At 45.1% G+C, this 23,293-nt stretch overlaps 1 protein-coding gene and 1 non-coding gene across 7 annotated transcripts; both read right to left on the bottom strand.

Annotated features, from left to right (window-relative positions):
• Window positions 1-4,769: 4,769 nt before the first annotated feature.
• On the bottom strand, window positions 4,770-22,246 carry Ntaq1 (N-terminal glutamine amidase 1). Of its 6 annotated transcripts, XM_038343365.1 has the most exons (8): window positions 22,035-22,163; window positions 17,469-17,646; window positions 16,503-16,585; window positions 13,962-14,061; window positions 12,204-12,254; window positions 8,056-8,204; window positions 7,038-7,162; window positions 4,770-5,534 (listed from the first exon to the last, which is right to left on the bottom strand). In XM_038343365.1, the coding sequence occupies exons 3-8, from the start codon at window positions 16,535-16,537 to the stop codon at window positions 5,425-5,427; spliced, it is 570 nt and encodes a 189-aa protein (XP_038199293.1). In that variant the 5' UTR covers window positions 16,538-16,585; window positions 17,469-17,646; window positions 22,035-22,163; the 3' UTR covers window positions 4,770-5,424. The 6 variants fall into 6 exon arrangements, with proteins under 6 accessions (XP_038199293.1, XP_038199294.1, XP_038199292.1 ...); XM_038343366.1 differs by lacking the exon at window positions 17,469-17,646 and having other exon boundaries at window positions 22,035-22,050; XM_038343364.1 differs by lacking the exons at window positions 16,503-16,585; window positions 17,469-17,646 and having other exon boundaries at window positions 22,035-22,246.
• LOC119824125 lies at window positions 17,204-17,331 on the bottom strand. The gene has a single exon (XR_005287058.1). It is a non-coding gene; the product is annotated as a small nucleolar RNA SNORA11 (small nucleolar RNA).
• Window positions 22,247-23,293: the final 1,047 nt, after the last annotated feature.

The following is a 23,293-nucleotide window of genomic DNA, read 5'->3' as shown; positions in this document are numbered from 1 at the left end:
CTATCTGGCTTATCTGCTATCCAGGTTCCCTCTCTATGTATGAGCTCAGGGCCTTCTGAGCCTTTCTGTGCTGATAGGAACACACACTTCAGTAGTACACAGTCAGTGCCTTAGCTGTCCAAAGGTCTTACCATGCGGCCACGTCAGAACGGTCAGAACCAGGGTGCAAGCTAGCAAAGGACTGACGGGATAGAGTGTGAGCATAGAGTCCTGAGCAGATCCCTAGCATTGCATAATAGCAGGATGGTAGTGCAAGACTATATTCTCAGGGTTATATGGTGAGCTGAGGCCAACCTGGGCCACAGGAAAGCCTCTTAAGAAACTACAACCAAAAAAAAAAAGTCAGGAAAACAGAACAAGTGTGATGTGGCTTCTCCTACTTTTGATTAGTGAAATTTGAACTGCAGAAAGTAGCTGAAGCTACACTTGTTAAAATGCTTATGTTCTGGTCGAGCACAGGGCTTGAGTCTGCAAAGCAAGTTCCTTGACATTCAGGGGTACACAGTGAGACCCAGTCTCAAAAACGGGAGGACAAAATTTGTATTCATTTTTAAAAAAGTTTAAGTGGGTAAATGCATACATAAGAGGAGTGGTTTAATTTTGCTTTGGAGAGGGTGTTGCTGGTGTGTGTGTGTGTGTGTGTGTGTGTGTGTGTGTGTGTGTGTGTGTGTGTGTGTGTGTAGGGTGTGCACCAGTAGGTGGCAGCACATGTAGAAGCCAGAGCTCAACATTATCTCCTTTGATAGCGTACCAGTTTATTTTTTGAGACAGTTTCTGATTGAACCTGGAGCTAGCAGTTTCAGCCAGGCTAGGCAGCCCCTAGGATCCACCTGTCTCTGCACCCCCAATGCTAGGGTTGAAGATATGGTCCATCACACCTATCTTTCACATGGATGCTGGAGACTTGAATTCAAGCCCCCACTAAAGACATCTTTGGGGGTTTTAAAGAGTCTTATAGACCATTGTCAAGCTTGCTGTGTAGACAGGAAGGACACTGAACTCTTGATGCCCCTAACTCCATCTCCTAATTGCTGAGTTACATGGCATGTGCCACCAAGTAGCTGAAGCCATGGTGAAGTTGATTACAGAATGAAGTAGAACTGAGGGACTGGAGAGACAGCTCAGAAGTTAAGAGTACTCACTGGCCTTGCAGAGGTTTGATTCCCAGACCCTACCTGATGGCTGGAACTCCAGTCCCAGGGGATTTGAGGCCCTCTTCTCATCTCTGCAGGCACAGCATGCATATGGTACACAGGCACGCTTGTAGGTAAAACACCCATACTCTATCTCTCTCTCTCTCTTTCTCTCTCTCTCTCTCTCTCTCTCTCTCTATATATATATATATACATATATATATACACATATATATATATATGTATATATATATATGGGTTTTGTCAGTCACCACTTGTGTAGCTTTGGGTATGTTATTTTACGTTACTGTTTTCCAATCTCTAACAGGGAGAAAATGATAGTGTCTTATGTTGTAATTTGAGGATTAAATGAGTTCATGTACATCACAGTTTACAGGTAACCAGCACCTATGAGGCTACTGGCAATTAAAAGTGTTTTATCTGGGCTGGAGATGGCTCCCTGGACCCATACAAGCATGAGGATTTACTGACTAGTTTTAGGTCAACTTGACAGAAGCTAGAGTATCTGTGGAAGGATCCTCAATTGAAAATTTGCCTCCATAAGATTAGGCTGTAGGCAAACCTAGAGGGCATTTTCCTAATTAGTGATTGATGGGGGAGGGAGCAGCCCTTTGTAGGCTGGTAGTCCTGGGTTCTGTAAGAAAGCAGTTCCAGGGCTAAAGGGATGGCTCAGTGGTTAAAAGCACCAGCTACTCTTCCAGAAGACCTGAGTTCAATTTACATCAAATCTTAAAAAAAAATTATTTGAAAAAAAAGGAAGGCTGACTGAGTGAGCCAGTAATCAGTACCCTTCCATGGCCTCTGCAACAGCCCCTGCCTCCAGGCCCCTGCCCTGACTGCCTTCAGTGATAAACTGTAATATGGAAGACAAATAAGTGAAATAGACCCTTTTCTCCCCAAATTGCTTTTGATCATGAGGCTTCATCGCAGCCAACAGAAACCATAGAACCAAGAGTCTGGACCCCAGAACCCACCTAAAAGCTTAGCAGCTACCTGTAATGCTAGCAGCAGGGAGGCAAAAGTGAGCCCCCCCCCCCCCGCCACACTGGATTCAACAAGAGATCCTGCTTCAATAAGTGGAGAGAGATTCAATAAGTGGAGGAAGACATTTGGCATCCAAGTTCTCTCTCCCCTGTCTTCTCCCTCTCCCCTCCTATACAATATCATTTGAGCCTCAAAACAACTCTATTGGGTGAGGCAGTCCAGGGAGACAAGAGGCTTCCTGGACCAGCAAGTATCAAGCAGTAATGGAGAGCTACGGCTGAAGTAGGATGTTTTCTTCCTGTAATCTGTGTACAGGGACAAGATATCATCTGGCCACAGAGAGCTTGAATGTAGCCCCATATCCTGTGAGTCTAGATGGGGTGACTGATTTTATATATATATATATATATATATATATCACATGTCCACAGGAGAGACATGGGCCAGCACAGCAATAGCTGTGCTAACATCCTGCCCTTCGTTTTGCTTCCAACGTTCTTCCCAGAAATTGTTCTAAACCTCAGGAATGGCTATCTATTGACTTGAAGTGAAATGTTGCTGTTCTCCTCCCTTGATAAAAACAGGTATTGTTAAAAGTCATGCTACATGAGACACCTGCTACAGATGACCAAGGCACAGTCTCCAGTTCACCCTCCAACACTGGGCTATACACTTAGCTTAAAGGGAAGGGAGAAAACATTGTATCCCTGAGTCTCAGTATGAGACACAAGACAGGCTTTACACCCATGTTTCCAACCAGGAGCTGGAATTAGATGTTTACCAAGAATGAAAGACTAAAAGTAACTAAGCCAATTCCCTGGTGTTCTTTGCTACCTGCAAAAGTTATCTGTAACATGCTTTTCACACCAAAAGGTAGAATAAAGTTTGGAGTTAAAGCATGAAGAACCAGTCTGGAAAAGGATGGCGTAAGTCTGGCAAAAAGAAACAGAATTGAGTTGCCAGTGTTTGATCACTTATTTCCTAGGTGCTGGTGCTGAATTGGGACACCCCCATAAAAATTACTTGAATTTAAAAATATTTTATGATTACTTATGTTTGTGTGTGTGTGTGTGTGTGTGTATGTGTGTATGTGTGTGTGTGCACGTGCACACACACAAACCTGAAGTTATAAACATTCTCTGGAGTTACAGACAGTTGTAAGCTGCCTGCTCTGGGTACTAAGAATGAAACTCAGATCCTCTGCAAGAATGACATGTTATCAACCTGATAATAGCCATATCTCTAGATCTTTTGTTTATTTGTTTGTTTGTTTTCTGAGACAGGGTTTCTTTTCTCCTTAGCTTCTGAGCCTGTCCTGCAGCTCACTCTGTAGACCAGGCTGGTCTTGAACTCACAGAGATCCATCTGCCTCTGCCTCCCAAGTACTGGAATTAAAGGCGTGAGCCACTACCACCCAGATAAAAATTTTTAAGAGTCAGATAAGGTAAGACTCCACTTGTAATACCAACCAGGGGAGGCAGAGGCAGGAAGATCCTTGAGGTTTGCAGTCCAGTCAAGCTAGCAGAATTAGCCAGTCAGTCCCAGAGAGAGAGAGAGAGAGAGAGACAATGTCTCAAAAAATAAGGTGGACAGTTACTGAAGAATGACATCAAAAGTTGACTTCTGGTCTCCACATATACCCATATGTACCCATTCCCACACACACACAAAAAAAAGACATTTCCCTGTTCTTAAATAAAAGTTCAATGGCTTCCTAAACACAGGAACCCAACAGGGAAGTGACATTTCCTACCCTAACAAGACCCCTGAGTAAATCACTGTCGCAGAGCAAGGCAGAGGACTCCTGCCAAATGAAAATTTTATTAAATAGAAAATTGATCTACAAGCAAAAGTTTATATATACTTACTATAAGAAACTGCTCATTAAGCTGGGTGGGTGGAGCATGCTTGAGATCACAGCACTCAGCATGCTGGAACAGAAGATGTCATGAGTTCAAGACCAGCCCGGACTTCACAGGGAATACCACCAGGCCAGCATATGTTTCACAATAGATTGTCTCAAAAAGGAATGGTTTTTAATTTTACAGCAGAACTATGAATGAGAGACATTATAACTATTCCTTGCATCTTTCATACAAAATCTTTATTTAAAATTATAAGACTAAAGTCAAATTCCTAAGGTATCTTCAAGAAGGCAGGTGTGCTAAATGTATTTAAAGCAATTGTTTTCATCTATGATGAAGACATTCTCGGGTATTTCTGATCAAGAGTGACATAAAGAGGACAGGGAACGATGGCTGTCAGTAAAGTGGTTAAGTCCATAAGTATGTGGACCGGAGTTCAAACCCAGCTCACACATAAAGCCAAGCTGGGCGGCATGTGCCTATAACCCCATGCTGAGGGAACAGAGACAAGAGGAGTTACGGGGCTTACAGGACAGTCAGTTTAGCCCAATCAATGAGACCCTCCCCCTAAAATAAGGAGGACAGTCACTGAAGATGCTTGACACATGCATGCGCGCGCGCACACACATACACACACACAAGAAGAGTGACAGGAGTACCTCGGTGTACAGTACTTGCCACATATACAAGGCCCTGAATTCAGTCCCAACACTGCTCAACTTCACCTCAGAAAAAAAAAAAGCCACAAAATCTTCAAAAACAAAACTAATTTTAAGTCAGTTTTATTTAAACTATGCATATAAATGGGCCAAATAACACTCAGTCAAAATATCTACAACTTTTTTAAACATCGTAGTCCAAAAAGACTAATACTTCTAGCTGATTCAGCTCACAATATCGTCCTTTCCGAGCAGCAGAGCTCTCTGGAACATTTCACAGGAACCTCTAATGGGCAACAGAGGTTCTCAGAGCCACAGGCCACAACCCTATGCTCAAGGAGTTTAGAGTCTAGCAGGACAGGAAGCAGAGAGAGCAAACAGGAGCTGGCTCCAAGTCCACACTTCTAGTTTAAGAAAAGCAATTGCTGGCCTAGGTTACCGCACATCTAAACAAATAAGTCATGGGACTATCTTAGCAACTATATGCTGTGTGTGGCCTATCAATAGGAAAGCTTTTATTTTACTTGTTTATCTGTGTCTGAGGCTTGGAACTGACTAACTTAGGGTTGGAGACAGAACTCCAGGATAGCTTCCCAAGCCAAAAAAAAAAAGGGGGGGGGGGGAACATTCATTTATATTTGCGTTCATTAATGTTTCCACTCAAAATAAATAAGAAAAAATATACCTCCAAACTACATGTACCATGAAAAGACGGCTTACTCATAGCCTAGAACCTCTCCAGTCCACACTCTAGCATCAGGCTCAGCAGTTTTTACTGCTAAACCGATGTACAAACTCAGGCAGCGTGTAGACAGCTCCCCATCCTACTTCAGGATCCATGCTGATGAAGTCATTCAGGTTCATTTTGGAGTCTAGAAAAGAACAGGAAAGAAATGTCTGCTGAAACAAATTCCAGGTGAGCAGCAACCGAAGAGATGAGGAACCCATTTAAATGAGCAAGGGTTCAAGATCACTTCTGCAATGTTCGCGCCTCAAACACACAGCATTTTCTTCAAGACAAGCACCACATAGCCTCGGGGATGCCCCACTGAGCAGATGGGACAGCAGTCTTTACAAATACAAAGGTTGTACAAGAAAAAGGAAAGAATGAGAATTGTCACAGACGAGGGAAAACAAAAAGGAAATGCCAACTAAATGTATTACCCGAGTTCGATTCTGTACCAGAAATAAATGTTATTTTTATATAATTTTTATATAATGTTTTCATCATTCTCTTCTTTCTCTTTTGGTGACTATGCTATAGCTACATGTTATAGTTAACATCAAGGAAGTGAGGAAATGGCTCAGCAACTAAGAGCCGCGGTTGTTCTTCCAGAGCAAGCCAACATCCCACACAGTGGTTCACAGCCATCTGTAACTCCAGATCCAGGAGATCCGATGCCCTCTTCTGACTGGGCAGTAGACACACATGGTATACCGACACACATGCAAGCAAAACTCCCATAACACATTAAAAATTTGAAAATAAATACATTAAAAAAAAACTTAGCCAGGTGGTGGTGGCACATGCCTTTAATCCCAGCACTTGGGAGGCAGAGGCAGGCAGATCTCTGAGGTTGAGGCCAGGCTGGTCTACAGAGTTAATTCCAGAGCAGCCAGGGATAAACACTCAGAAACCTTATCTTAGGAGTCTTTTTTCTTTCATTAGAAGCCTCTCACTGAGAGACTCAAAACTCAGTCAGACCCCTTTTTAAGTGTCCATCCACCCCCTTCAAATATGCTAAGTACTTTTGCTTTCTTCCTCAGAGAGCTAGTGATGCCCCTGCTGTTTCTGCAGAATCCTGCACAGCCTGTGGGTGCTTTCCTGTAGACTGTGTTATCCATATGACGGGATGATCTCACCCATAACTGGGATGCTGTGAATGACTTACAGTCATAGATAATGTTTCAAAAGCACATGGCCGCTGAGCAACAGTCAAAGGGCCTCCTCAACTGGGCCGCTGCTCAGAAGCACAGAAAGAAAGAGCTGCGATAAAGCTCTCTTGAGGCAGGTTTTAGTACAAGATTACTAAAATGGCACTTCCCACACCAGAAGGATGTACTGGGGATGGCTTTTACAGTCCATGAAACCCCACCATGGCCAATGTGCTACTGATAGTGCTGTTATGTGACACACAGATGTGATGCCAGAATCCCAGCAGATATAGCCAACAACCAAGCAGTTTGCTACATCATGGCTCTGTGCCCCAGCACTTATTCTCCCAGAGTGCTTTTGCCTTCCAGTCCTGTTCTCTGTGCCTCAATTCCTGAATCCACTAATCCTCACCACTCAGAGAGCTTATCCAAAAACTAAGGGAAACGCTGATCTGAGCAGCGACCAGGTAGAAGCCCCTGAAAGAACACCCTTGACTCACCTCCAGTTTCAATGCAGGGGTACGCTGGAGGAGGCTCTCTCCAGTTCCCACTGGAATCTTTCATGTGAGACCGGTCAGAAGCAAAGTTCTTCAAGTAGGAATCAGCACGAACCACTCTAAATTTCCTGCAGATAAATCAGTATACACTTATATCAGGGAGGTACTGTGGTTGGCGTTCTAACTCATTCCTACAATGGACTCTTTCTATGGCATGCAGAAAACTGCTCAAGAGTCTCTGCACTGTTACTAATGCATACACATGTACATGGCTAATTACCTGTTTAATCAGACGAAGGGAATGACTGACACCCAAAGCTATGAAAGTATAAGAGTAAATCTATCCAGTTGTTTTTGTTTACTCAATTGCATAGGGGGCCAAAGGGATAGGATTTTTTTTTGTCATTGCCTTTTAATTTTCTTGAGTTTGACAACATCAGCCATGCTCTAGCCACACTCCAGCAATCAAGATAAAAGTCTGGCAGGGCGGAGGTGGCGCACACCTTTAATCCCAACACTCAGAAGGCAGATGCAGGCAGATCTTTGAGTTCAAGGCCAGCCTGGTCTATGGTCATCACACTCACTTTTTAAACATATTTATTTGAGTATGTGTGCATGTGTTTGAGTGCACACGCGTGTGTGGTCAGAAATAACCTATAGACATCAATTCTCTCTTTCCACCACGTGGATCCAAGGGATGGAAGTCCAGTCCTCAGGCCTGGCTGGCCCTCATCACACTTGTGTTTGTAACACCATCTTTTATATAAAGCCTTTAGAGCCTTAAGATACTCTTAAACTCTTGTAGAGCAAGCACACCAATAATGCAGAAATAGGAGAACAGAGAGAAAGGAGAGAGGAGAGGGAAGGAGGGGAGAAGACAGTGGGAGAGAGGAAAAGACTGAGAAAAGGGGAGGGAAAGAGGAAGGAGGGAGGAAGGAAGGAGGAAGGGACAAAGATGACTTCTGCGTAATCACCAAGTCTTACTTCAGAAAGTTAGTAGCTTTGTACTGAATTTCCTCACCTCCTAAACTGTGGATGAATGTCATCATCAGACTTAAGGGCATCTTCTACGTAAATGTTGAAAGGGCAGGGAAATGGCAAAATAGTGTCAAGATCATAAATGAAGCTCTGTCCTTCACTGGACACGTGAAGCAGGATGACGTGGTAATCCTAGAACAATAATCACCGAGGTTAACCCAGTTAGTGCAGGACAGTCAGTTCCAGCACTGCAGGACCAGGGCAAAAACATTAGCAGGAAAGCAGCTATCGGACTAATATCACCCTCCTTGTAATAGCCAAACAAAATAATAAAAGACAAAACCACCCAAACAGAATAACGTCCAGTGACTGGAAAATGGCTAACAGTGAAAGCGTTTGACCTGCTGTTATGTGATAGCCCATGTTCTTCTACAATTGAACAGAAAAATTGATTCTGCAACATAGATGTATTTTGTATTATATTTTAAAGTTTGGTTATGTAAAGACATGCATGTGCATTTCAAAGTACATATGCATTCATTTCATACATATGAATTCAGAAGAAATCTACATACATCTTCACTTTGGATCGTTAATGTCCCACAAAAATGTGTTAAAGCCAACAGCATGGTCTCCTAAGGGCAGTAAAAGTGATTGTCCCCCCAAACTGCCAACAGCGGGGTTTCCTAAGAGCAGTAAAAGTGACTGTCCCCCCAAACTGCCAACAGCGGGGTTTCCTAAGGGCAGTAAAAGTGACTGTCCCCCCCAAACTGTCAACAGAGAGATCTCTTAAGGATAGCCTGAAGAGGACATTAATTTCCAGTTTTTATTACTTTTCTAATTAAAAGAAAAAATTAAGGAGGCTGGAGAGATGGTTCAGTGGTTAAGAGCACTGGTTGCTCTTCCAGAGGACCCAGGTTCAATTCCCAGCACCCACGTGGCAGCTCACAACTGCCTGTAACTCCAGTTTTAGGCTATCCGACACCTTCACACCTATATATGCAGGCAAAACATGAAAGCACATGAAATAAAAATAACTTTTTTTAAAAAAAAAGAAAAAAATTAAATAAAAAAAGCTACCAAGCTCTCATATGCAGCTACTAAAGGAGAAGAATAAAGACAGCTCCCACAGCCCTGCTTGGTTACAGAATGGATGCTACTTTTGCCTCCTGCTCTCACTCCCAGACACAAGGCACTGCCAGCACCAGCTGATGGCTAGGACCACCATAGGATTCTCAATATGTATAGGTATGTAGGCTGGTGCTTCAAACCCAGGAAAAATGCTCTCATGGAGAAATATACACCCAAATGATTTTCAGTCTAAAATTATGCTGCCAGCACCTGACGTTCTTACAGCACTCCATAGTTTACACAGCATGCTAGCACTGCTTTGACCTATGAGATGGGAAGGTTAGTCAACACTAGACACATGTATGCTGAATGCTCCCTTCAGCTCCCACTGCAATTAAGGAAAGCAGAGATGGAATCCACCAAGTGCAGTCTCTCCCTCCAGGTGAGCTAGGAGCTGCTGCCCCTCTAACAGCCTACTTCCTCCCCGGTCCATTCCCCTCCACAACAACCCTGTTTTTCAGTCACATTTACCTAGGAATTAGTTAAGAATACTAAATCTTGAGCCATGGAGGACTCAGTAGGAAAAGGATCTAGTCACGAAAGTCTGACAGCTCAAGTTCCGCTCCTGGAGCCCATGTAAAGTCTATGGATGTGGCACAGAACATCTGTGATCCAGCACTCCTACAGCGAGGCAGGAGGTGGAAGCAGCCTGGAAGCTCACAGGACGGCCAGCTAGAGTCTGCAGTACAGCAGCAGAAACAAAGCCTCGCCTTAGCAAAGCAGGTGAGAGCCAACATGTCAAAGTGGTGTTCTCACCTCTGCATACACCTCTGCACAGGCACGCACATGTGCACATATACATGCAGTAAACAAGTAAGTTAAATACTAAAAAAGAGGATACTAAATCTTGATCCCTTCTCCAGATAAACTAACATGGCACTTATACTTTTAACTGGTCTCAGGTAAATCAAACGTGCGTCTAGGTTATATGTAAAAAGCTCCTAGTGCCGGGCGGTGGTGGTGCACGCCTTTAATCCCAGCACTCGGGAGGCAGAGGCAGGTGGATCTCTGTGAGTTCGAGACCAGCCTGGTCTACAAGAGCTAGCTCCAGGACAGGCTCTAAAGCTGCAGAGAAACCCTGTCTCGAAAAACCAAAAAAAAAAAAGAAAAAGCTCCTAGTGCAGAGTAGATACAAGACTGGGAAAACACAATTTTTTCTCCTACACTGGACATTTATAAACATTACTATAAGTCAAACATGATGGTCTACACCTTTAATCCCAGCACTTGGGAGGTAGGACAGGAGAAATGAAGATTCAGGTCAGCCAAGACTGTTACGTAGCAGGCTTTCTCTGGGCCACCAACCCGATCCCAAATTAAGACATGGAGACAGCCAGGTGGCGGTGGTGCACACCTTTAATCCCAGCACTCGGGAGGCAGAGGCAGGCAGATCTCTCTGAGTTCGAAGCCAGCCTGGTCTACCAAAACTAGTTCCAGGACAGACTCCAAAGCTACAGAGAAACCCTGTCTCTAAAAGCCCAAAAAAAAAAAAAAAAAAAGGAAAGAAAAAAGACATGGAGGGGCTGGAGAGATGGCTCAGAGGTTAAGAGCACTGCCTGCTCTTCCAAAGGTCCTGAGTTCAATTCCCAGCAACCATATGGTGGCTCACAACCATCTGTAATAGGGTCTGGTGCCCTCTTCTGGCCTGCAGACATACATGAAAGAAATGCTGTATACTAAATAAATAAATAAATAAATAATGACATGGAGATTTAATATTAGTTACGAATGCTCAATCTTAGCTTAGGCTCGTTTCTTGCTAGTTCTTATAACTTAATTTAACCTGTTTCTCTTCATTTATATTTTGCTTTGGGGCTTTTACCTTTCTTTTATCTATATGTCCTCCTTCCACTGCTTCCTCCATGTCTGGCTGGCCGACCCCGGGCATCTCCCTTGTTCTCTTCTCTGTCTCCTCTCTCTGGAACCTAGATTCCGCCTACTTATTCTCCCTGCCCACCAGCCCCACCTATCCCTCTGCTGCCTAGCTACTGGCCGTTCAACTTTTTATTAGACCAGTCAGGTGCCTTAGGCAGGCAAGATAAAACAGCAACACATCATTACATAGTTAAGCAAACGTAACACATCTTTGCCTAGCTAAAGTAAAATTCCACAAACCAAGACTCCACAGAAAAGAGATGGCCTCGGATTCCCTGTGTAACTCTGTACTAGTCAACACCCCCAGCTCCATAACCACACCTGACAGAAACAAGGAAGTGAGGAAATGTTTATTTTGGTTCACGGTTTCAGAGACTATAACGGGTCTTCTGTCCCACCAGCCAGCTCCCAAGTAATGACATGGAGACTTATTGATTATGAAAGCTCAGCCTATAGCTTAGGCTTGTTCCTAACTAATTCTTTTAACTTAACCCCCTTAAATTAACTTACATTCTATCACATGATGTTACCTCTCTTCCATCTTGTACCTCCTGTTTCCTCTCTGTGTCTCCTGGCTTCTCTCATATGCCTGGATTCCTCCACATCTTCCTTTCTCTTCCCGAAAATCCCACCTATACCTCCTGCCTAGCTATTGGCTGTTCAGCTTTTTATTATACCAATCACAGCAATGCATCTTCACAGTGTACAAATATCCCACAACAAGAAGCTACAGTCTACCAACTCTATGGGAAGGCATAATGATGGGAGGGATTGTCCATGGCAGCAGAATATGAGACAACTGTTCCTCAGGTGATGACAGGCTGGGAGGCAGAGAGTAAGAGAGCAGGTACCGTTCCCAGTGACACACTTCTAACCAGGCCTCAGGTCTCAGACATTTCACAGTCTCACAGAACAGCATCACCAGCTGGGGACCAGGAATTCAAACACACAAGCCTATAGGGGACATTTCATACACAAACAGATCCCAAAACAAAAGGTGGAAAAATATATGCCCACAGTGCTTCTACCACAGACAGAATAATATCCATTCTCAAAAAGATCCTTTTATTAATAACTGTCATAGCCTATCTCTAGTGTGCCTTCAATTCTGCTTTACCACAACATACTGGTCACGCAGAAGCCACAAGGAACAGTGCATCAGAGGCTCGTAGGTGGCCATCTTACCCAGATTACAGGTCCATTCCCAGGTCTTGCCTGCTGTTTCCAAATAGGTACCTACAAAATACAGGACACGCAAGGGTTTCATTCAAAGTCTTCTTAGCTGGGTGGTAGTGGCAGGTGCCTTTAATTCCAGCACTCAGGAGGCAGAGACAGGTAGATCTCTGTGAGTTTGAGGTCAGTCTGGTCTGCAGACTAGTACTAGTTCCAGGACAGGTTCCAAAGCTACAGAGAAACTCTGTCTTGAAAACATAAACAAACAAACAAAAAAAAATCCTTCTAGATTCTCTACACCAATACATTGGTGAATAATAAACTATTCCTAAATGGGCTGTGGAGATGGTACAGCAGTTTATAGCATTGCTGCACTTGCAGGAGACCTAGGATTTGCTCCTAGCAGCCAATAAACATCTGTAACTCCAGGGCCAAGGGATCCAACCCGTTCTGGCCTCTGCAGGCACAGTGCACACAAGGTACACAGACATGTATGTAGGCAAAACACCTGTACACATTAAAAAAGAAAGAAAGGGGCTGGAGAGATGGCTCAGAGGTTAAGAGTATTGCCTGCTCTTCCAAAGGTCCTGAGTTCAATTCCCAGCAACCACATGGTGGCTCACAACCATCTGTAATGGGGTCTGGTGCCCTCTTCCGGCCTGCAGGCATACACACAGTCAGAACATTGTCTACATAAAGAAAAAAGAAAAGAAAAGAAAAAAGAAATCAGCCAAGCATAGTTAGTTGCACACACCTTTAATCCCAACACTCAAAAGCAGAGGTAGGTGGCTCTCTGTGAGTTTGAAGCCAGTCAGGGCTACATAGTGAGACCCTCTCTCTCAAGATAAATAAGTTAACTAAATTCAATTCTAAAATTAAAAATGTTTATGTTTCTAAGCAATCAACATCAAGGTGAAAGAATATAATCTAAGTCCTAAGTGCTTGTGAGAGCTCACAAGAACTGCAGATAGTGCACAGTGTTCTCCAGACAACAGAGAGGCCTGGATTAGGAAGCAGAAGGCCAGCAGGGTCAAGTCCTGCCTTCTCTCTCAGTTATTCATGAGACCTCTCTGCGTCTTTCCTTCTTCACTGATCAAGTAGAGAAAGTTAGCAGGTCATGGAGGTACATGCCTGAAATCCCAGCCTCAAGCTACATGAGTGTGAGGCTAGTGGGCTGAGGTACATGAGACCTGTCTCCAAAACACAAGTCAATAAAATAAAATAAAATAAAGTTGTCTACACCTTGCCTATTTCATAGAACTTCTATTAGCCCCAAACAAGACAACAAAAGTACTCTATAAAACACGAAGGGCTTCTTCTAATGTTTCATGGAAGTTCACTCCAGCTCTCGTCAAACTTCAGAGACAAATCTTTCCTTCAAATCTATTATATGGCTCTAATTATACAATTTAAAAAACTCTAAGCCAGAGTGGAGCACGCCTACAATACCAGTATTCAGGAGGTCATCACGAGTTTGTGGTCAGTCTAGTCTACACTAGAGTTCCAGGTCACCCAAGGGCTACGGTATGAGACACTGTCTCAAAAGGAAGGAAGGAAGGAAATGCAGTCTGTATAAACATGCCATCACATACTTCATCACCTTCAAGAAAAGGACTAAATTCCTCTAAATCAAATCTAATGAAGAAAGAAAAAGAGCTTTGAAAGGCTGCTATTACAAAGCACATTTTAGAACAGTAGAGCTTCCTTCCATACTGCATTTAGCGTCTGAGGTCTAAATCTCATTTCCACTGTCATCACTTACCAACTTACCATCTTCCTCTCATTTGATATGAAGACAGCGGAACACTCTTCCAAGGGGTACTGGTCATGGGTTTTGATGTATTCACAGAGTTTCCAAATGTTTTCCTCACTGAAAAAGAAAGCAAAACAAACAATTGTTTAAACTATATAATTACAAGTGAACACACCATGTCTTTTGAGTGTAAACAAAAGAATGATGAGGATATAATTGGGAAGGACCTTAACCACCTCATCTGTCTGCTGGCTAACAGTGACTCTCCTCTAAAGCACAGTCAACAAGCTGCTAGCCGACCGGTACTGTGCACGCGTCCAGACAGAGGGACCACGCCCACCACTGAAGAAGCTGCTAGGCAACCTGTACTGTGTACACATGTCCAGACAGACAGACCATACTCACCAGTGAAGAAGATGTTAGCCAAACTGTACTGTGTGCATATCCACCACTGAAGACTGACTATGGCCAGCAAAACACTATGCCCAGGATTCCAGAAGCTGAGAAACCACTGGAATCTAACTCAACCACTAAGAAGAAAAGCAGCTTTCTATAGTTATATTTTATTTATGTTTTAATAAATAAAGCTTGCCTGAAGATCAGAAGGTAAAACTAAGCCACTAGAGGCCAGGCAGTGATATCACACACCTTTGATCCAAAATTTGGGAGACAGAGGCAGATGGATCTCTGTGAGTTCAAGGCCACCCCGGCTACACAAAATCAATGCAGAAACAGATCCAGGTAGTGGTGGCTCATACCTTTAATATCAGTACTAGAGAGTCACGTCTTTAATTCCATTACTAGTGGGGAATATAAAACAGGAGACAGAGGCTAGGAGCAAAGTCTGCAGTCACCCAGCCTTGGTAGAGGTAAGACTTCTCTAGCAGTTTGGCTGTTTTGCTTTTCTGATCTTCAGCTTAAATCCTGCCTGTCTCTGGGCTTTTATTATTCGTGCTCTGTACTCTCCGGCTTCTCTAAGCAGCCACATGTTTCTTCTGTAAACTGTACATTCTCACACCACACGTAACCCTCCACAAATCCCAATTAACATTATTTCCCCATTTGTCTGAGAAATGTGACAGGATTTTTTTTGTTTATTTGTTTTTTTTGGTTTTTTTTTTTTGTTTTGTTTTGTTTTGGTTTTTCGAGACAGGGTTTCTCTGTGGCTTTGGAGCCTGTCTGGAACTAGCTCTGTAGACAAGGCTGGTCTCGAACTCACAGAGATCCGCCTGCCTCTGCCTCCCGAGTGCTGGGATTAAAGGCATGTGCCACCATCGCCCGGCTTTGTTTTGTTTTTTGAGACAGGGTTTCTCTGTGTAACTGATGTAGTTTTCCTGGAACTCTCTCTGTAAAATAGGCTGGCCTTGAACTCTGAGATTCTCCTGCCTCTGCATCTCAAGTGCTGGGCTTAAAGGCTTGTGCCACCACCACCAGGCCCATGACAGAATTTTTTAAAATTAAATTTGAGATAGAATTTAGTCCCTTAATTGTAGTTCACAAACTATATGATGGCATGTTTATACAGACTGCATTCCCTCCCTTTCTTTTTGAGACAGCATCTCATGGTGTAGACCTTGGCTGACCTGGAACTCACTGCGCAGACCAGACTGGCTATAAACTTACAGTGACCTTTTGAGTTCTTGGGACTATAGGCATGCTCCATGTCTGGTTTAGAGCCTTTTTAATTGTATAATTAGAGACAGACACACATACATACGTACACACATACATACATACGCAAATGTTTCTAAGCAGTCAACATCAAGGCGAAGGAACGAAATCCAAACCCTAAGTGCAAGCATCCGCCACAGTTCACAAGACCTTCACACAGTGCACAGTGTTCTCCAGACAGCAGAGAGGCCTGGATTAGGAAGCAGAAGGCCAGCAGGGTCAAGTCCCGCCTTCTCTCTCAGTTATTCATGAGACCTCTCTGCATCTTTCCTTCCTCACTGATTAAGTGGAAAGTTAGCAGGTCATGCAGTACAGGTCTGCAATTCCAGTTTGGGGTAAGAGCTCCAAAACTCCCTTCAGCCAGAAAGGTGGTGCACAGCTTTAGTCCCAGTACTTGGGAGGCAGATCTCTGCAAGTTCAAAGCCAGGCTGAGCCACATAGTAAGACCCTGTTTCAACAATAAATAGGGCTGGAGAAGTGGCTCGGTGGTTAAGAGCACCTGCAGCTCTTCCAGAAGCCCTCATTTGATTCTCAGAACCACACCACAGCTCACAACTTCCTGTAACTCCAGCTCCAGGGGGATCTGCCACTCACATGCACATATTAATAAACACATAAATATAAAAGAGTAAAGATAAACCTAAAACATTTCAACTTAAAAAGAAAGAAAGGGTTCTTTTAGGAACTGGAATTCATCTTTCTACACTGTCCCAGGTGAAGTTCTTCCTGTCTGACGCAGCAATCAGAACCTGCCTGAGCACCGGCCAGACTATCAACCTGAGCAGCACCTGAGCCTCCTTCTGGAGCCCAGGCAAGAACAGACACTCCTGTGCTGTCTCCACAGCTCAGCCTCTGGGTTCCTGTCTCTGTGTGATGAATCACATCACCTCTGCTCAAAATGAGTCTCCGATGCTCTACTCATAGCTCATTCAGTCTGTCAGGACGTTTCTAGTCAGCCACATCTCTCTACCTGAAAATGAAGCAAGACAGAAAGAGCACGCAAGAAATTTATGAAATTAAACTAAAAAAGTATTACAGAAATACTTATTTTTTACTACATTTAGTGTGTTTGTGTGTGTGTGAGAGGGGGGGAGGGAGGGAGGGGGAGGGAGGGAGGAAAAGAGAGAGTGGGAGAGAGAGAGAGACAGAGAGAGAGAGAGAGAGAGAGAGAGAGAGAGAGAGAGAGAGAGAGAGAGAGAGAGACTGATGCATGGCACAGTGCATGTGTGGAAATCAGAAGACGACTTTTCAGGAATCAGTTCTCTCTTCCACCTTGTGGATCCCAGGGATTGAACTCAGGTCCCCAAGCTTGTTGGCAGGTACCTTTAGCTCCCCACAAACACCACTGCAAGAAAGGTTCGGGGATGGCAAGATAGCTCAAGAGGTAAAGGACAAGCCTGGGGATCCATGTCGTGAAAGAGAACTCAGGTTCGGGCTCTATTCCTGAGACCACCCATGGGCTCCTCACACATGAACTGACTATGCTCTAGACAGTGGCCTCCCCAGCTAAATCCTTGAGCATTCTCTCTAATACTGCGTCCTGTCCCACTGGCTTTGCCTAGAAGCCACATGAATGAATTGGGGAAATGCATGTAGGGGATCTGCTCACAGAGAGGACACAGTGTTGTGCCCTTCATCACAATGACCCCAGATTCTTCTTGGGTGTGTTGTAAACAGAGAAGCCATTCTCCGGGCCCCCTGCTCTGAGCACACCCCATTAAATTTCTATCCAGGTTTTGAGAAGACATGTGTTGGTCTGGTCTACAGGAATTTTGAACTTAGCCCCAGGCATCTTCAAGAGCACAGGAGACACAAACCACAGCTAAGCGCTTAGATGATGAATTAAAGCCTACCGATGGGAAGAGCCTCCAAAGACGCGCAGCAGAGGTACAGGTCAGCAGTTCTCCCGGCCCCGTCGCCATCTTACAGGTGGGTCGGGAGTTATCCAGAGCTCATGAGTCCACAAGCACCATTAGTAGGCACCATACGTGATATGGCTTGAATACACACTGCCCATTATTTTTCAAATTTCTGTGAATGTTATATAGGGTAAAAATAATAATAAAACTAAGAGTTCCTTTTTTTGAGATAGGGTCTCACTATGCAGCTCTGACTGGCTTGGAACTCACTATGTAGTTCCGGCTAGCCTCAAACTCATGAATATCCTCCTGCCTCTGCCTCCTCCTGGGTGTTAGGATTAAAAGCCACTAAACCCAGCCATCGATTATTTTTCAGTAATACAATTTAACACTAAGTTAAGGAATATCATGAAATTTCTGTTATTTGAAACAGGGTCTGCTCTAGAACTTGCTATGAAACCTAGGCCAGACTCAAACTTGAGGTTATCCTCCTGGCCTCTGCGTATGGGTGTTAGTACTACAAACATGAGCCACCACACCCAACTCATGAACATTTTTTTTAAATAAAGATTTATTTTATGCGTAGAGGTGTCATGCCTGCATGTATGTCTATGCACCACATGTATGCAGTTCCTGAGGAGGTCAGAAGAGGGCATCAGATCTCCTGCAACTGGTACTGTGGACAGTGAGCCACCACACGCAGCTGCAGGGAATCAAACTGTAGTCTTCTGGACGAGCACTGTTCTTAACTGCTTAGCCTTCTCTCTCGCCCCGCCCTTACACAGAACTTTTGATGTTCGAGTAGGGTAGGAGTGAGGTCCTTATATTTGGAAATCCTGGGAGCCGCAGCAGGAATAGAAAGTGCTCTGTATGTTACAGATCCTGGCATCTACTTAACTGTTAAATGGGAAAACAAGACAGGGGGATGTGATAATAGCATCTCCAGGGTTATCAGCTGATCTTATCCACAGCAAAAAAGGCTAACAAAGCAACAGAAGGGCCCAGACTGTCACAGCCATTACCCATGAGCTGAATTCAGAGGAGCAGACCCAGGAGAGCAGCCCTAGCCCCCAGCAACACAAATGGAAGTAAAATGCTGGGGGTGGAAAGCATCTCAATTGCGTGCAAGACAAGCTCAGGACCCTAAGTGGTTCAATACTTAGCACTGAGGTGGCGTGGGAGAGCCTGCAAAACCACACAGTCCCCCACAAATCTTAGTTTACCATGAGCACCATTGAGTGGGATCTGGAAGATCAGTAACGCCTACCAGAACACAACAGAGGCAGCTTTTATTTCAAGTCAAAAGAACCTGGAGAAACAAATGCCATCAGGTGTGCCTACTGACAGGCCAATCACAGTAGGACAAGAAATGTCTAGAGATAAGTTTGGGTGTCACAACTTGGGGGGGGTACAGGGAGCTGGTAATAGCATCTATCTGATACAGGCCAGGAAGTGCGATTACACACCCTTAAAATTAATGGAACAAAGGTTTGATATTCAAAATGCCAACAGAACCAAGACTGATAACCCTGCAATAGGGCAGAAAAGATAGGGTCAAAATGAGGTTGGAAAAACACAGGCCTTGAACAAATAAACCAGATAGCCGGTGATACGCAGATGGACTTTGTTATCGCTAAGAATATTCCACAGAATAGGATCAGCAAGCCTGGCATGGTGGCCCAGGCCTTTAATCCCAGCACTGAGATGGGGTGGGCACATCTCTGTGACTTGGAGGCCAGCCTGGTTTACATAGCAAGTTTTAGGACAGATAGTCAGATCCTGTCTTTAAAAAAAAAAAAGTGGGGGAGGTGTTTTGAGAGATGATTCAGCGGTTAAAGGCACTGGCTGCTCGTCCCAAGGACTCAGCACTAAACCCTATCTCTGGGGATCTTACTAGCCTCCTTGGGTACCAGTCACACATGCAGTACAAGGATGGATATGCAAGCAAAATACCCATACATGTTAAAAAATAATAATAAAAGAAAGTAAAGACCAACAAAGCAGCCTTACACTCCTTCACTGTACAGGTAAGTCCAAACTCTCTGGGGTAGTACCCGAACGTGGACAGGTTTAACAAGCTCTCGGATGATTCTCAACACATTCCAATTTAGAATACTTTTGAGCAGTAGGAAACCACCAAAGGATAAAGATGCATGAATGGAATAGTGTTAGTTACTTTTTCCGTTGCTATGGCAACATTTTTGTTTGCTTGTTTGTTGAGACAGGGTTTCTCTGTGTAGCCCTGGTTATCCTGGAACTAGTTCTGTAGAACAGGCTGGCCTGGAACTCAGAGATTTGTCTGCCTGGGATTATAGGCATGTGCCACCACTGCTCAGGTAGCATCATCTTAGGGAAGACTAGGTCTCGGTCTGACAGTGGGGAAAGCATGAAGCAGCTGGTCACATTGCACTGGTTCCCGGCTCTGCTTCTCCTTTTTATTCAGACTGTGACATCATCAGTCCAACCTAATGGAATGTTGCTGCCTACATTTTGGGTGGATCTTCCATCTCAACCCAGCCGAGAAATTCCTTCACAGATATGCCTGCACGTTTGTCTCGTGGGGGATTCAAGACCCTGTCAAATCAACAGTATTAACCATCACAGAGAAGTAGGTAAACAGACCTACTAGAAAGCAACTGGAATAGTCCCCATGATGGCAGAGGAAGGCTCTGCTGAAGCTGAAGGAGTCAAAAGGAGATCAGTTACTTCATCGTTCTTCCACCAGCTGCTGCATTCTTTATGGCTTCTGGAAATACTCGCCACAGGCATCCTTCCCTGGGCTTCTGTGCTCGCTGTGCTCCCTGCCTGACACGATCTTCTTCTAATGTTTACAAAGCTCCCATCCTCTTTCCTCGGATCTCTGTTCGGTATCACCTTACCAACAATGTCTTCCTTAAATATCCTAATACGAAGCAGTATTAATCACCATCTTTTCTCTCATCCTGTTCTTATAGCCCTTATCATCAGCACTCAGGAGACAGAAGCAGAGGCAGGAGAATCTCTGTGAGTTTGAGCCTGCCCTAGTCTACAAGAGCTAGTTCCAGGACAACTAAGTCCATGACACAGAGAAACCCTGTCTTGAAAACAAACAAAAAGGGCTGGAGAGATGGCTCAGTGGTTAAGAGCACTGGCTGCTCTTCCAGAGGTCGTGAGTTCAATTCCCAGCAACCACATGGTGGCTCACAACCATCTGTAATGAGATCTGGTGTCCTCTTCTGGCATGCGGGCATACATGGAGGCAGAATGTTGTATACATAATAAATAAATAAAAATCTTTAAAAAAAAAGAATACTGAGATCTTGCCAGGAAACTTACCCACTTATTCACTGCTCTATCCTCGGTACAGAGAATCACCCAACGTATGTCTCACATCCCTAAGAAATATTAACTGAATAAATGAAAGAAACAGAGCCGACGCTCTGGATAAAAGCCAGCAGGACTTGGGAACCAGGTGGGGCAGATATACAATGCAACAGTTCTCAGGACTCGAGCTGCCACACGCACTCCAGATTTCATTCCACCACTCAGCTGTGTGGCATGGGACGGACCAGTCATTCTATGGCTCAGCCTGTCTACTGGCGTAACCCCTCTCCAAGGCAACTGTCTTCCAGCAGGTCTCAACCTGCAGGTCACAGCCCCAAGGGTCGCCGCATCAGATATCTTGCATTATCAGACATTTTTTGCATCATGATTCATAACAGTAGCAAAATACAGTTAGGAAGTAGCAACGAAATAATTTTATGGTTGGGGGTCACCACAACATGAGGAACTGTACTAAAGGGTCGCAGCATGTGGAAGGTTGAGAGTCACTGCAAGCACTTGGACTTGGGCTACTTGTGGTCACAGCTGAATAAACGTAAGTTCTTAGGGTCATTGGTTGAGTGACCAGGTGAAGGGAGGAAGAAGTAGATTTAAATGACCCTGGGGTTTTCCTTGGGTTGGGGAAGAAGTTCCTACACAAGGAAAGGAAGATGAGGTGAACTGTGTTTGAGCTGCAGAGGCGGCCTAGGACACAGGCCTCACAATCTGACTAAAACAGCAGTACCACGCCTTCCGTGCCTCAGAGGTCTCTAAAGTTGCGATCTTGTACCTACCTCTTGGGGTGACTGTGGAGTTCAACTGAGTTCATTTACACGAAGCACCCAAGACAATGTTCGGCATACGGCAAGGGCAGTGCAAATGCAACCGTTATCATCTCGCAAGTACAGTGATCAGGATAGTGGTACTGTTGCCTGGCTGGATTTCCCGCTACCTCAAACTCTCTGTCTTCATTTGTCTTTTAAATTAAAAACGACCTGTACCTCATTCTGAAACCACACGGACTTCTGCAGTTACCCAGGGTCAACAGCCTAACTCCTCTTTTTTTGTTCCCAGGCACCAGGACGCGCGGGCAGCCGTCACCCCTTCAACTCCACCCACTGCCCAGGCTCAGCTAAGGAGACCAGGGGTGCGTTCCCAAACGCCAAACCCCGGCAGCGTAGGCCCGCCCGGCGCTCGAGAGAGGGCCGGGAGGAGGAAAGAAGCTCTTGGTGGCGGCACCGCGCCCGCGCTCTCTCTCACCAATAGCAGCTGCTGTAGACACACGCGTCCCGCGTAGGACAGGCCGACTGGTACTGCGGGGCCGTGGCGGCGGGGCCGTCCCCCTCCATGGCCCGAAGCTGTGGCTCACACAAAAAGCACACAACCAGCTGGCAGCGCTTGCTGCCAGATCGCCGGGCAGAAAGGACCAGCACCGCCAAGAGCGCCTTCCGGATCAAAGAGCCTAGAGCCTGGTGGGCGGGGCGCGGGGCCTGGTGGGCGGGACCCAGTGCAGCGTGAGGGCGGAGCCCGGGATGTAGAAAACTGCGTGGTTCCGGTGGGCGTGATTTCGGGAGTGGGTGGAGTCCTGGCTGGGGGTGGGATGGACTTGGAGGAGAGGGTGCAGGGAGGGCACGAATCCTAGGGTTCCAAGATCTATGTAGTTCTCGCCAGCCCTTACATGATGGGTGAAGCCTGTGGCACAGTAGGCTCCACTGTGAGGGTCTCCCCCCCACCCCACCCCCGCCCAGGCCAAGCAGGGGTTCGTGCGCTGTGTTTCGTGGACCTAGTCGCCATCAGGTGGGGACTGCTTGGTGTTGAAAGTGTTGAATGAGCTTACTGGCACCCCTTCAACCCCAGCTGAGGTTGCCAGCTGTGTTGGGTTCCTGCGTGTCGGTGGAAAGAAGAAACAGACACTTTAGGATGAACTGGGGAGTCAGCCTCTGGCGAACTGACCCGCCTGTAGCTTAGTCAAAGGCTCCTTTATTATTGCACCTTTCAGCAAGTCAGTTTCCGCAGACCAAAACCTCTTATCTGAAGCTCCCTAAGTCCTTCGTAACCAAGTTTTGCACAGCCTTTGAACCTTTAGAAAGCTCTCAGATATGATTTACAGACTTCACACCAGAAGGTGAAGGACCCAGAGACTGCAGTCGCAAAAGGCAGGTCAAGGCCACGTGCTAAGACTCCGGAATCAAACCAACCGCAGAAATCTGCAGGATCTCTCGCTATGCTACACAGCTGTGTGGAACCTGAAGCGACTCTAAAGAGCCGGCTGGGCGTGAAAGCTGAAGCTTTAGAATGCAACGCGAAACCAGAACCTAGAAAGAAGAAAAACCGAATCGAGGGATTGCACCGAAATCTCACCATATTGTTACTTAATTTCTTTTTAATTTTAGATATTAATAATGTATCTATATATAGAAAGACAGACTGATCTAGTAAGTAAAAAGGTTTTAAACAAGTGTGGTGCTGGGCCCCTATAATCCCTGCAAGCAGGAGACTGAGGCAGGAGGATTGCTTTG

Source organism: Arvicola amphibius, chromosome 9 (assembly GCF_903992535.2).
Source record: "Arvicola amphibius chromosome 9, mArvAmp1.2, whole genome shotgun sequence".
Taxonomy (NCBI): Eukaryota; Metazoa; Chordata; class Mammalia; order Rodentia; family Cricetidae; genus Arvicola; species Arvicola amphibius.
This window is presented reverse-complemented; position numbering and strand designations above follow the sequence as displayed.